At 45.0% G+C, this 13,064-nt stretch overlaps 1 protein-coding gene across 1 annotated transcript in view; it reads right to left on the bottom strand.

The window, feature by feature from the left end:
* EGLN2 (egl-9 family hypoxia inducible factor 2) overlaps positions 1–11,714 on the bottom strand; it is a 32,250-nt gene extending 20,536 nt beyond the window's left edge. The window contains exons 1-2 of the mRNA XM_077285598.1: positions 11,311–11,714; positions 9,982–11,142 (exon numbers count right to left, since the gene is read on the bottom strand). Coding sequence (XP_077141713.1) covers positions 9,982–10,953 — 972 coding nt within the window. The 5' untranslated portion in view covers positions 10,954–11,142; positions 11,311–11,714. The remainder of the gene's footprint in view (positions 1–9,981; positions 11,143–11,310) is intronic.
* Between the last annotated feature and the right edge of the window lie 1,350 nt (positions 11,715–13,064).

The raw sequence follows: 13,064 nt of genomic DNA, 5'->3' as shown, positions 1-13,064 counted from the left end.
TAATCGTTGTACCCATAAAACAGCCATCTTGTCAGCAGCACATCCTCTCTTAACATGGGGTGGTGCGCTACCGATAATGGAGGATATTTATGCAGTTTAGCTCTTGGAAGCAGAGATCTAAGGCAAAGATGAGGCCCTATGGGTCCATCACCAATGGGCCCACAAAAACCTGGAGGCGGCCCCTGGGGGCCAGTGAGGGCACTGTGATATGACAGTGTTAGATGGACACTATAAAACACTACTAGAGAGTGAAACGCATGATTTGGGAAATATATAACACGGATTTTACTGTCAGGACACAGTAGAATGGTAAATAAGCGATCTGGCCATTAAAAGAAACGCCTCAACTGCCAAGGTTGTGCAGATAAGGCACCACTTCACATGAGAAAAACAAATGGGTACAGCAAGCCTGTTTGTGTAGCAAAATCCTCCAGGAAGTGTTCTGGCAGAGCATGGTTAGGGACCAGTAATTAAAAAAAAAAAAAAATCACGTTTTGGCTGTATCTAGTCTTCCTCCACCTGAGTAAGGCCGGCGTCACACTCGGCGTAGGACAATACGGTCCGTATTTTACGGCCGTAATACGGCCGAAATACGGTGAAATGTTCCCAAAATAGTGATCCGTAGGCAGGGTGTGTCAGCGTATTTTGCACATGGCATCCTCCGTATGTAATCCGTATGGCATCCGTACTGCGAGATTTTCGCGCAGGCTTGCAAAACCGACATCTAATGGATTTATGTGCTCAAATGTTCGGGAAAACATATATACAGTATATATATATATATATATATATATATATATATATATATATATATATATATATGTCATTGAGACACATATATATATATTCTGTATTTAGATTTCATTCAGCGCGATATCTGTGAACAGCCGGTAATTCAATTGCCGGCTTTTCATTTCTCCTGCACAAACCCGACAGGATATGAGACATGGTTTACATACAGTAAACCATCTCATATCCCCTTTTTTTTTGCATATTCCACAATACTAATGTTAGTAGTGTGTATGTGCAAAATTTCAGCGCTGTAGCTGCTGAAATAAAGGGTTAAATGGCGGAAAAAATTGGCGTGGGCTCCTGCGCAATTTTCTCCGCCAGAATGGTAAAGCCAGTGACTGAGGGCAGATATTAATAGCCAGGAGAGGGTCCATGGTTATTGGCCCCCCCGTGGCTACAAACATCTGCCCCCAGCCACCCCAGAAAAGGCACATCTGGAAGACGCGCCTATTCTGGCACTTGGCCACTCTCTTCCCACTCCCTGTAGCGGTGGGATATGGGGTAATGAAGGGTTAATGCCACCTTGCTATTGGAAGGTGACATTAAGCCAGATTAATAATGGAGAGGCGTCAATTATGTCACCTATCCATTATTAATCCAATTGTTGGAAAGGGTTAAAAAACACACACACATGATTTAAAAGGATTTTAATGAAATAAACACAGCGGTTGTTGTAATAATTTATTGTTCTCTCAAATCCATTTGCAGTCCCTCGCTTGGCAACATAATAAACGCACAAGATACATACCTTCTGATGTACTGTCAGGTCCAACGATGTAATCCATCTGAAGGGGTTAACTAATATTACAAGCAGGAGCCCTGCTATAATGCAGCTGTGCTCCGTGCTTGTAATTCCCCTGCGAATGAATGAAATGTAGGTCATTGACCTACATTTCCTTCATTCGCGGTGAGGCGCCCTCTGGTGGATGTTCTCATGAACTGCAGCCTGGGAACTTTTTCCCACGCTCCAGGTCATATGAGGACATCCACCAGGGGGCGCATCACCGCGACTGAAGGAAATGTAGGTCAATGACCTACATTTCATTCATTCGCAGGGGAATTACAAGCACGGAGCACAGCTGCATTATAGCAGGGCTCCTGCTTGTAATATTAGTTAACCCCTTCAGATGGATTACATCGTTGGACCTGACAGTACATCAGAAGGTATGTATCTTGTGCGTTTATTATGTTGCCAAGCGAGGGACTGCAAATGGATTTGAGAGAACAATAAATTATTACAACAACCGCTGTGTTTATTTCATTAAAATCCTTTTTAATCATGTGTGTGTGTGTTTTTTAACCCTTTCCAACAATTGGATTAATAATGGATAGGTGTCATAATTGACGCCTCTCCATTATTAATCTGGCTTAATGTCACCTTCCAATAGCAAGGTGGCATTAACCCTTCATTACCCCATATCCCACCGCTACAGGGAGTGGGAAGAGAGTGGCCAAGTGCCAGAACAGGCGCATCTTCCAGATGTGCCTTTTCTGGGGTGGCTGGGGGCAGATGTTTTTAGCCACGGGGGGGCCAATAACCATGGACCCTCTCCTGGCTATTAATATCTGCCCTCAGTCACTGGCTTTACCGCTCTGGCGGAGAAAATTGCGCAGGAGCCCACGCCAATTTTTTCCGCCATTTAACCCTTTATTTTAGCAGCTACAGCGCTGAAATTTTGCACATACACACTACTAACATTAGTAGTGTGGAATATGCAAAAAAAAGGGGGATATGAGATGGTTTACTGTATGTAAACCATGTCTCATATCCTGTCGGGTTTGTGCAGGAGAAATGAAAAGCCGGCAATTGAATTACCGACTTTTCACTAACACCGCTGCGTATTTCTCGCAAGTCACACTGCTGGTCCGTGTGGAATCCGTATTTTTCTCGCCCCCATAGACTTTCATTGGCGATTTTTTTGCGCAATACGCTGACAAACGCAGCATGCTGCGATTTTGTACGGCCGTAGAAAGCCGTATAATACTGAACCGTAATATACGGCTAATAGGAGCAGCCCCATTGAGAATAATTGTGCCGTATGTTATGCGAGTTTTACGGACGTAGTTTCTGCGCTCTTACGTCCGTAAAACTCGCCAGTGTGACGCCGGCCTAAGGCTTGACGCGTTGTGGCTTTAATCAATTTTCTCATCGTTCTTAACAATTCATCCACTTTGGGTGCGCCTTTCACCTAGATCTTCTTACCCTAATGAAAGCCCCCCTCCCCCAAGAAGCCGAAATATCATGGGTGGGCTCATGGTACCACAAAATCTACATTTTAATTTAACACATGGGTTGGTTTTGTTTTTTTAAAATGGTACACAATTATCTGGTCAGCTTTCATTAATAGGTCATCTCCGTAAGCTGTGGATTCACGAGCAGGTTCACTCCAGTTAAAACCGGTATGTTTTGGCGGTTCTTTCCTGGGATTTTGATTGTCGCACTTTTTGAAGGGAGCCAAAGAACAATATATAAAAGACAGCGTTTCTCGGTCCAGCTGCCAGCTACCTGTCTGCAAAAGAGCAAAGCACTCACCCACCCCTTTTTATTATCGATTTTCTGTCAGTGTTTTGTTGGGGGGGGTAATTAATCAGTACTTCATTTATACAAACACCTACAGTATGTTCCGGATACGTAGCATTTTCCTGTTCGCCACAACTAGCAGTGAATGGGTTACCGGTAGCCCTACTGTTGTGACTGGTTGGAGAACAGACCGGCATTTTACTCATTTTTGGAATTGTTTTCTGGCAGCTTCTGTATATCTGTTTAGAATTCCTGAGCTGAACTCCTTGCGCACATAGGGGGGCTGGCCATGACCAATGAGACATGAGGCCTTTTGCTGTCAATGGTCCAAGGAATTTTTTTTCTAGACTGCTGCCAGGATAGTCAAGGGGTCCACTCCCTGTCTAGCAATATACATAGCTAATGGTGTAACTAAGAGCACCCATATATAGTATATAGGAATAGTCACATTTTCCATATTGTGCCGTAGAGGTTAAGTGTCACAGAGAAAGCCAAAAGGATCAGAAATATAGACTGGGTGACTTGTACATATTTCACCTCCATTCAGATGCACCTCCCAAGAGGTTTGTGTCCTGCCAAAGTCTTGAGTTATTGGATTCAGCTGAAGTGTATTGTGGCACAGAGACCCACCGGCTCCTTGCACTGCAATACATGCTACCAGCCAGTCAGAGGTTGGCAGCTGACGTCAACTTACCGGTTAGAGGACGACATTGCACGTCGTGGGAGGATGGGGGTCATACCAGAGATATCCAGGGATATTACTGGAAGTGGCTTAGGATGGAGGTCATACCAGAAAAGGGTGAAACGCCCCACCAGGGCAGCGGGGTACTCGGTACGGGGTCTGGTCTTAAAAGGGGATGTCACAGTGGCTGCAACTCGGTCCATGGCCCTGGGCATCCAAGTAAAGGTCTTTAAAGGGGATTTGCATTGTCTACCTTCGTGACGCCACCTGTGGTGTTCGGTCAGTTGGGACCAACGCTGCTTAAAAGGGGTCCTCTGGGGTGATGGTATGCAGCAAGATAGTGACGCTTCCCACAGGTGAAGCGGGGTCCCCAGGGCTTCCCAAGTGTATGGCAAGGTGGTGTAAGCTGATGAATGCACAAAGAACGAGGACACAAGTTTGCAAGTCTTTTACCAGGTTTACTGAAGTTGTCACAGGCCTCGGTCCAGGGTACCAGGTGTAGGGTAGCCGTAGTCCGGCCGGCTTGGAGGCAATAGGGGATCCCTCTCCCAGGTGAGGTCCGTTAGCCTTTCCTACTCGCGCCAGATGGCGAGGTCCCCTCTCCTGTCCTAAAACAGATGTCTGTACGATAGGCAGTTTGAGCCTGTTTATAGGATCTCTTAGAAGACCCAGCTCTTAAGGTCACTGCTTCACCTCAGACTTATTACAAGCAATTGACATATAGTACTATGCCCTCCGGTTCTGTCACGCATCCTGGAGAACAACACGACCTCGGGTTCCTGGTATCCGATTCTGCGCTCCTACTCACAGGGTGTCCTTCCGCTGTTCCCCTGCTGAGCTTCTTCCTCCTCTGTGTTTCTTCCCTCTAAGCTCTTCCACAATTCAACTCTCCTTCTGCTTCTCTTTCCAGGGGTAGCAGCTCCCTCGTGGCTGCTCGGCCCCCACGTCTGCTTCAGATGTCCTTCTGCTCTCCTGGAGATCAACTGTCTCCCTCTACTGTCTCCCTCAGACTCGCTAGCTCCTCCTTCAGACCAGGATACATAAATTGTAAGAAAGCTCCCCCTCCTGGCCTGGATTCAGATGTGTTGAATGTAAGTGCCTTACCTGATAGAAAGAATCCCCCTTGCCTCCAAGCATGACACCACCCTCCCCAAAAGGAAAGGCAAGATCACTGCAGCAACCAGCTTCCTGGGGTGCTGCAAGGCCATCATTACAGGTAGCTGCCAGGATGGCTGGGGGGGGGGGGGGGGTTTGGAGGTAGGTAGACACCTGCCTTTATAGGATCTAGAATGTTACTATGGCCCCATATATCTGACCAACATGCAGGTAGGTACCTAGATACAAATTTTGCTCAAGGGCCCTCTGGACTCTAGTTGTCACTGATTGATATTCTGCTGTATGCGTCTCATTTTTCATTGAAACCGCTGCTTCTTTGGACATGTGCACATGTGACACTACAGGAATCCAGGCCAAAAGGGGGAGCTCTAGACCCAGTTTTAGGGTAGCTTCCCTATAAGTTCTGGTCTGGAGGAGGAGTTAGAGGTCTGTGTGTGAGATGGTGAAGGGAGAGGAAGCACAGGAGAAGAGAGAAACTGGAGTGGAGCTGCGATTGGGCTCACTCCAGGTTTGAGAGCAAGAAACCGGACACCGGAGTCCGAGGCTGTGTGGGAACTGTATGCACCACAGCTGAAACCAGAGTGCAGGAGATTGCAGGTCTCCTGGCCACAACTGACACCCGAAGGCACAGCAGCAGATTAGAGCCCGGAGTCACCACGAGAGAGGGACACCTGTAAAAAGGCTCAAGCTGCTTGCCATGCGGGTAGAGTTCCACCTAAGGGACAGATTGAGAGAGGGACTTGAGGAAAACTAGTGCATCAAGAACCTAGAATTCAGCGCAGTAAGGAAGGCTTCCAACCCCACCTGGCTAGGGAGGATTCCGAACCGCTTCCAGGCTGCCTGGATTTCAAAGATCACTTGTAACCAGTGCCCTGGGCTGCGATTTCATCAGTAAAAGACGGCAAGTCCTGTGTCCTCCAAATATTTCCGGCACTTCACCATCTAGCATCCTTTACCAATTGCACCAGGAGCCCTGGGGACTAGGCTTTACCTGTGGGGAGCTATACCAACTCTGCTGCAATACCATCATCCCCAGTGGACCCCTTTAAGCAGCGTCGGCCATCCCTGGCCGAGTACCACAGGTGGTGTCATGAACACTTATCCCATAAACTCTATACCTCTTTTTCACATTTTATTGGACACCCAGGGCCATGGACCAGGTCATTACTGCCTTGACCTTCCCCTTTAAGTACCGGCCCAGTTCCAAGTATCCCACGGCCCTAGCGAGCGCTCCACACGTTACATTATTTTGGTGCCCACATTTCTGCTCTCTTGGCAAGTTAACCATTGTCAAAAGGCACTTTTTTGTTTCGAGTGAAAAATGCTGCAAAAAGAGTTGACAGGCAGCAGTTTTGAGATGGCTTCTTTTTTTTTTTTTTTTTTAAATGCAGAGGGTGACATTTATTTTTTTGCTCTGATTGTAAGCCAAAACCAGGAGTGGAAAAAACACTGAAGTAAAATACTGAACATGTGCACGTGGCCTAATGGTGTGGGGGTTACCCCCAGAACCATGTCAAAAACCACAAAAATGCCCATAATATTGATAACTAGATGAAATTTTACAAGATAGATTTAACAATCCAGCCTGTTGGTTTCCAACAGTAAAGGTTTTGTTTAGCTCCAAGACATGCCCAAGGAGTCTGAAGGAAGACCGGAGTTTGGCAGTGGTTCCCTCAGAGAACACAAGAGCATTGGCCAAGTCGAATGTTCCAGTGTGTGGAGGAACGGGTGGCTAGATTGTTGATCAATTATTAATGTACCAGCTAACACCCAATTAATGCGTATGTGGCTCCCCTGAGTTCTCATTTGCCTTTTTCCTGCACATGTGCTGGAGCAGTTGTGAGAGCCTGGCTCCATCTCATGCAGCACCAATGTCCAGACTCTGGTCTTGTCTGGTGGCCCACTTGGGACGGTGCAGTTGACAGAGCATATCGCTCATGTCAGTTGGAACTTGTATTGTTCTTAAATGTGAGAGGAGCAATATGAGCGGGTTAACATGATTCCTACTCTGCAAAGAACTCCTAATGATTATCTTGGCTCATCAGGAGGCCCATGTAGAGAATTGGGGGTGGGGGAGATTGCACCTGTGGGATGCAACGTCATCTATTGAGAGTGCAGGAGAGGAATGAGGGATCATGTATGCACCTAGGTCTTCAGTGCTGTCCGTATACGGACCTTAACCCCCGACATTATGTCTACTGTGTAGTTGAGGCTGTATGTGGACAGTCAGTGTGACAATATAGCCCACAGGACAGTATTTTTTTTATTTTAATGAAGTTATATCATTTAAAGCGTTATCATTGCTGAAGGAAAGCTTAAGGGCAAATTAAAAAAAAATAAATATAACTTGGAAAACCCTTGAAGGTTGGAGATTCTGCAGGCTAGGCATAGACTGAACGTTATCGTGCATCAGTACGGGTTAATGCTGTACTCTGGAGTCATGGTGACTCAGTATCTGGTGCTGACTAGTAATCATTAACCAGTCCAGAGCTTATCTCAGGCCGCAGGTCAACGAATATAGGCTGACTGAACAATACGTCTTTTCTCAAGAAACACTGTACAAAACAGAACATCCTTGAAGTGGAGATATTACTTTGGTCAGCTTCAGGACCCCATTCAAGATAGTTGTATACCGGTACATCTGACAACTCTCTCGGCCGACTTCCCCATACACATTAGTGCACGGCCTAGTGTTCCTCAAGAAAAAAAAAACGATCAGCCATCGGAAAGCCAATAGTCCAAATCCTTCTCATCTCTGACATTAGTCAGGAGGGACCACAAAAATTAGATTGGCGTCTGATCCCCATTCCCGCAACACCCCCCCCAACTTTAGTTAATCATGGAGGGGGGGGGGGTTGAAGTTTTCCTGTCCTGTCAGAAATCTGCTTCAGTTACATAACCTAAAATGTTTGTGCTTTGCTGTAATAAATGAGTTCCGCAATTGATGGTTTAAAAAAAAAAAAAAAAAAAAAAAAAGGGAGGCGGCCATATAACACCGACAAAGCTCAAACGCAGTTTTTTTTTTCTATAAATTAAGAAAAATTGATATCTAAGGGGTTTGCACTGGATTCACATCTTTTATGGTTAACCAAGAAAGCGACATGCCAAGTCATCCCATGTGAGCTCAGTCAACCAAAGTTGCAGAACACTTTTCTGGCAGTCATGACACTTTGTTCCAGCCAGGTTTTATGCCACATGATTTGATATAACAACCCCCTTTCAGAAGACAACCCCCTTTCAGAACATCGAAATAAAAAAAAAAATAAAAAAATCTGCAGGGTAGGGGGATTTATCATAATAATAATAATAAAAGAAAAAAGTTCTGCTAACAACCCCCCATATACACCTTATGTCCTTATTAGGCCACTATTATCAATTTATAAATATATTCTATATCTTGAGGTCACCATATACAAAGATTCAGTCTAAAAGGATAGGGGTGAGGGGGTTCACTAGATAGTGAAGATCCTGAAAATCCAGTTACACCAGACAAGAAAATTTACATGTCCCTTGGAATGTCTATACCCGTATTAAAGAGCAATTTCTCAAAAAAAAAAAAGAGAAAAGGTTTCCATTTATACAAGAAGCTCCAGTCTTATCGATTACCTCCCGCCATAATATCGAAGGTGGTGAAGTATTTCCCCTCACCTCCACTTTTTTTTTTTATTCACGGTGATCTAACACACCATGTCCTGTTCAGTATTTTGTACCCTGGGGTAATAAATGTAATATTTAGACTTCTGTTTTCCATATGTACCTGTTCTGTGACTTTCACAAATAGACCATAAAGGGTAGGTGGTCTATGCTCCTGTTCACATGTGCGGATTTGAGGACCGAGTGATTTGGAATTTTTTTTTTTATATTCTTAGACAGGGGTCATCTGTGCGCCACCACATTAATTATTATTATTATTAACATTGCTTTGGAATGGGTGGGAAGCTTTATATTATTTTATTTTTTTTTTGCACATACAAGAAGAACATGAGGCAAAAAAACAAACAAAAAAAAACAAAAAACTGGCCATTGGGTCCTGTTTTTACGAAGTGAGAGAAGAGACACCAACATTTGAATGAGTCCTAAATCTGCATCAAACTTGTGCTCCTTAGCTGGGGTGAAAGCAGCAGGTGACCCCAAGACCAGGGCATGGTGGGAATTCCAGTTCTTTAATAGGCATGTTCTGCTCTACGAACATTAGAATTTTTTTATTTTTTAGTCATCATCATTTTGCACTTCCAAGGATTTCCACACTATAAATTATGTGAATACTTTATGCCAAATTACACTTTGGCATAACGCAGGGATCTTCGAGTAAATCCTTGGGCAAACGTTACCTTCAGAAGTAATGGTTAGCTGTTGGTGCAGAATTTTGGCAGGGGCTCTAAGCCTGTGTCGGCTGTAGCATGAAGAGGGTTGGACAAGGGAATAACCACTACTTGTATATAGGACACACGATGAACAGAGAGAACCACTGTACATGGAGTGTTTGAGACACAGGAGACGGCTAAAATAGGAGGTCCTCAGACTCCTGACGACTGTGTAGTTACTGAAAAGCTGTCTACTCAGATACACGACACTTCAGCCTGTAAGCTTTACTCTACTTTATAATGACCCTGATCAAATGGCCTTATGGCCGAGTGGGCACTGCACTGACCAAAGATGAGCAAACAACCTCCTGGATCAGTCCCTAACCTGCATGACGCAGCAGACAACTGAGGCCCACCCCTCTCCTCAATTAAGACTGAAAGCTCTTCAGAAAACAGGACGAAAGGTAAAAAAAAAAAAAAAAATTATATATATATATATATATACATACATACACAATTTGAGTGGATCTGGTATATTGCATATTGGATATTAAGGTCTCACTCACCTTAGTTCTGCCATTGATGATATAGCTGCCAAGTTTCCCGCTGCAGTGCATGATGACCTCGTCTATCCTGGACATAAGGGTCCCTATGTTCTCACAGCCAGGTTCCTTTCCTTCAACCCAAGCAATTTGATCCCCCCGAATATTTTTGGAGGGTATGGTTCTCTGGCTAACAAGTTGTCCATCTCTAAACTTCCCACTCCGGTTCAGTAATTCCACCTCATCCAGGACACGGGAACCTAAAGATTCTCCTAAAAAGTGGTCCTTGACACAAATACCATAGTACATCATACAAGGGACAATATAGTCTAAAGCCAATTTTTGGGCAGATAACACCATATTGTTATTCCATGGAGGTTTTGTACTATGGTGGTCCTCGCTTCTGCAGGTATGATCTTGAGCTGGGGTACCTGGATGTACCTCAGATTTCCACCTCTTGCCCTCCATAGGAGGGAATACAGAAGGTCCACACTCTGCCACCATAACTCCATTCTCTACCATCCCATTCCATTTTCTTTTAATAGACAGTCCATCTCTTCGACCATTGATGGTCATCAACCCATCTTGGCAAGAGCTGGCACCTTCAGCTTCCCGGGAAAAGGATCCATCAATCTCCCTGCTCATTACCGCACCAGTCATTACCAATGGCATCTCACCTTTCATTAAAACACATGGTCTAACAGGTACGACAGAGCAGGTCAACAAGGGGTCTGGTTCTGCTTCAGAAGTCAAGTCCTCTCCGTTGGAGGTCTTCTGCGGTGATCGATAATGGCACCTATTACCTGTATTTAAAGAGTTGACAGCAGAGTGGACATCTGGCGGAGGATGGGAAGCGTTCACTGGGAGTTGCAGAAATCCTTGTACCCCCATCCTGACACCCTGCAAGGCAGATACGATTCTGGTTTGACCCTGTTCTTGGCTAGATGGATTCGCTTCACTCTTTATGGACTTCCCCAGCTGATGCACTCTATCCATGTCAGTGTCAGCATGTCCCTTGCACGTAGCACACGTCCTAGCTCCATCATCATTCAGCTCCTACTGTAGGTCACAGCACCAGTCAGCAGAGGTAGGGCACTCATTCTACAGTGCAGAGCTTCGCCCGCCGACTCTCCCCTTTGCACTCTTGACAGCAGTGACAGGGTACAAGAGACACACAACTTTGTCCTGAAGAAGAGAGAAGAGTTATGAGTAAGCACTGACACCCCACCCTCCCTACACACTGCAGAACACATGAAACCATAAATGCAGCATCAAACCCAAGGAGACCAAAAAAAAAAAGCCTCCATCATACACCTCATCTAGTATATTTAACCCAAAAGAGAAAACACTTACCCAAACAGGATCCCAGAGAGCGCCTCAAAGCAGCCAGCCCACCAGCCCAGACCCCGCAGTGCAGTCTGGAAGGCTTGTGTCTGAGCTGGAGGAGACCACCAGACAGGGAGAAGGTTCTCAAGTAGGCATAATCATGGAGGCTCTGTGCCTGTCTGAGGCACCCTCAAGGCAAGACAGGGGAATGGTGCAAAATACACACGTCTATCCCCTGCTCCTGTGGCCCCCCCAGACTGCAATATCAATAGACCCCCCAATGGAGGGCTGTGCAATGCTGCAAGGTTTTCAAGGATACTCCCTTGCTCTTGTCCTGAGGATGTTCAGAGGAGCAGACATCCCCTGCTGGAGCAGCCTGGCAGACAGGTAGCTGCTGCTTGTCTAACAGTACTGAGCTGCCCCCTCCTTCTGGACCAAGTCTCCCCCTCCATAAGGCTTTGTGTCATATACACGTGCACCATGATCATGTGACAGGGGGACAGCTGCAATTCCCAATAGTGGCCACAAGAGGGAGGAGGCTGTAGTATACATAGTCACTTTAGTTGTGCCATTATCACGGTTATTTATTTGGTTATTGTTGCTGCAGTATTAACCCCTTTATAGCATACATATTTCGCATGTTTTTTGTCCATCAAAATGGTGAAAAAACAGGGACAAATGTGATAATGATTTGGATCCATAGTAATGGGGGGGGGTACTATTATCCAAATTTAATAGGTTTATTTTAACAAAAAAAAAAAAATATATATATATATATATATATATATATATATATATATATATATATATATATATATATATATATATATATATATATATATAGTACCTGTGTACTTTTAAGTTTGTTTAACAAGGTTTCTGCAATGAATCTTCGTAAATAAAATGGAGAGGAAAGCCCCACTAATCTTTTAAACTGTCAGGCTATGTTCACACATTCCATTTTTTGCAGCATTTTTTTTTTTTTTTTTGCAAATTTTCAACTGTGTTTTACAGTACCAGCAGAGTCTGAGATTTCAGAAATCTCATACACACATATATCGGACAGAAAGATAAAACCAATTTGGAAAACTGCAGCGGTTTTTTAAGACTGCAGCATGTCACTTCTCCCAGCGTTTATTCACCCATAGTAAATCATAATCAGTTTTTGGTACAAAAACTTTAAGGATGTTGCAGCGTGATTTTTTTTTTGTGGCACTAATCTTTATCAGCATGCACAAGAGACAGCAAAACCTGTTTTTTGTAGCAGCTTCAAGCAGATTTTGCCTGCAGGAAAAAATAAATAAATAAAAAAAAGGCGCAACATGTGAACATGGCCTTATTAGGCTAGGTTCACATTGCGTTAGGGCAATCCGTTTAGCGCTAGCAGATTGCGCTAACGCAATGTATTTGTTGGGGTCACGTTTAGGGGTCGCGTTAACGTCCCCGCTCTCGCAGATCCCCGATCTGCGAGAGCGGGGAATGGACCTCGGGCGCGCCGCGGACGCTGCAAGCAGCGTCCGAGGCGCGCCACAAAAGAACGGCACATCGCTAGCGCGAGCCGAAAAAGGCACACGCTAGCGATGCGCTTCAGGCAGAAACAACATTGCTGTCAATGGGTGCGCTAACGGACCCGTTGCACGGCGTTAATTGCGACACTTTCGCCGTGCAACGCTGTCCGTTAGCGATCACCCAATAACGCAATGTGAACCTAGCCTTAGAAAGGTTTCTTGTTGCCACAGCAGTTTTAGGCTATGTTCTCTTGTGTTTTTTAAGCAGATTAC

This window comes from Ranitomeya variabilis, chromosome 2 (assembly GCF_051348905.1).
Source record: "Ranitomeya variabilis isolate aRanVar5 chromosome 2, aRanVar5.hap1, whole genome shotgun sequence".
Taxonomy (NCBI): Eukaryota; Metazoa; Chordata; class Amphibia; order Anura; family Dendrobatidae; genus Ranitomeya; species Ranitomeya variabilis.
Note: the sequence above shows the minus strand (reverse complement) of the source record. Positions and strands in the feature narration are given on the sequence as shown.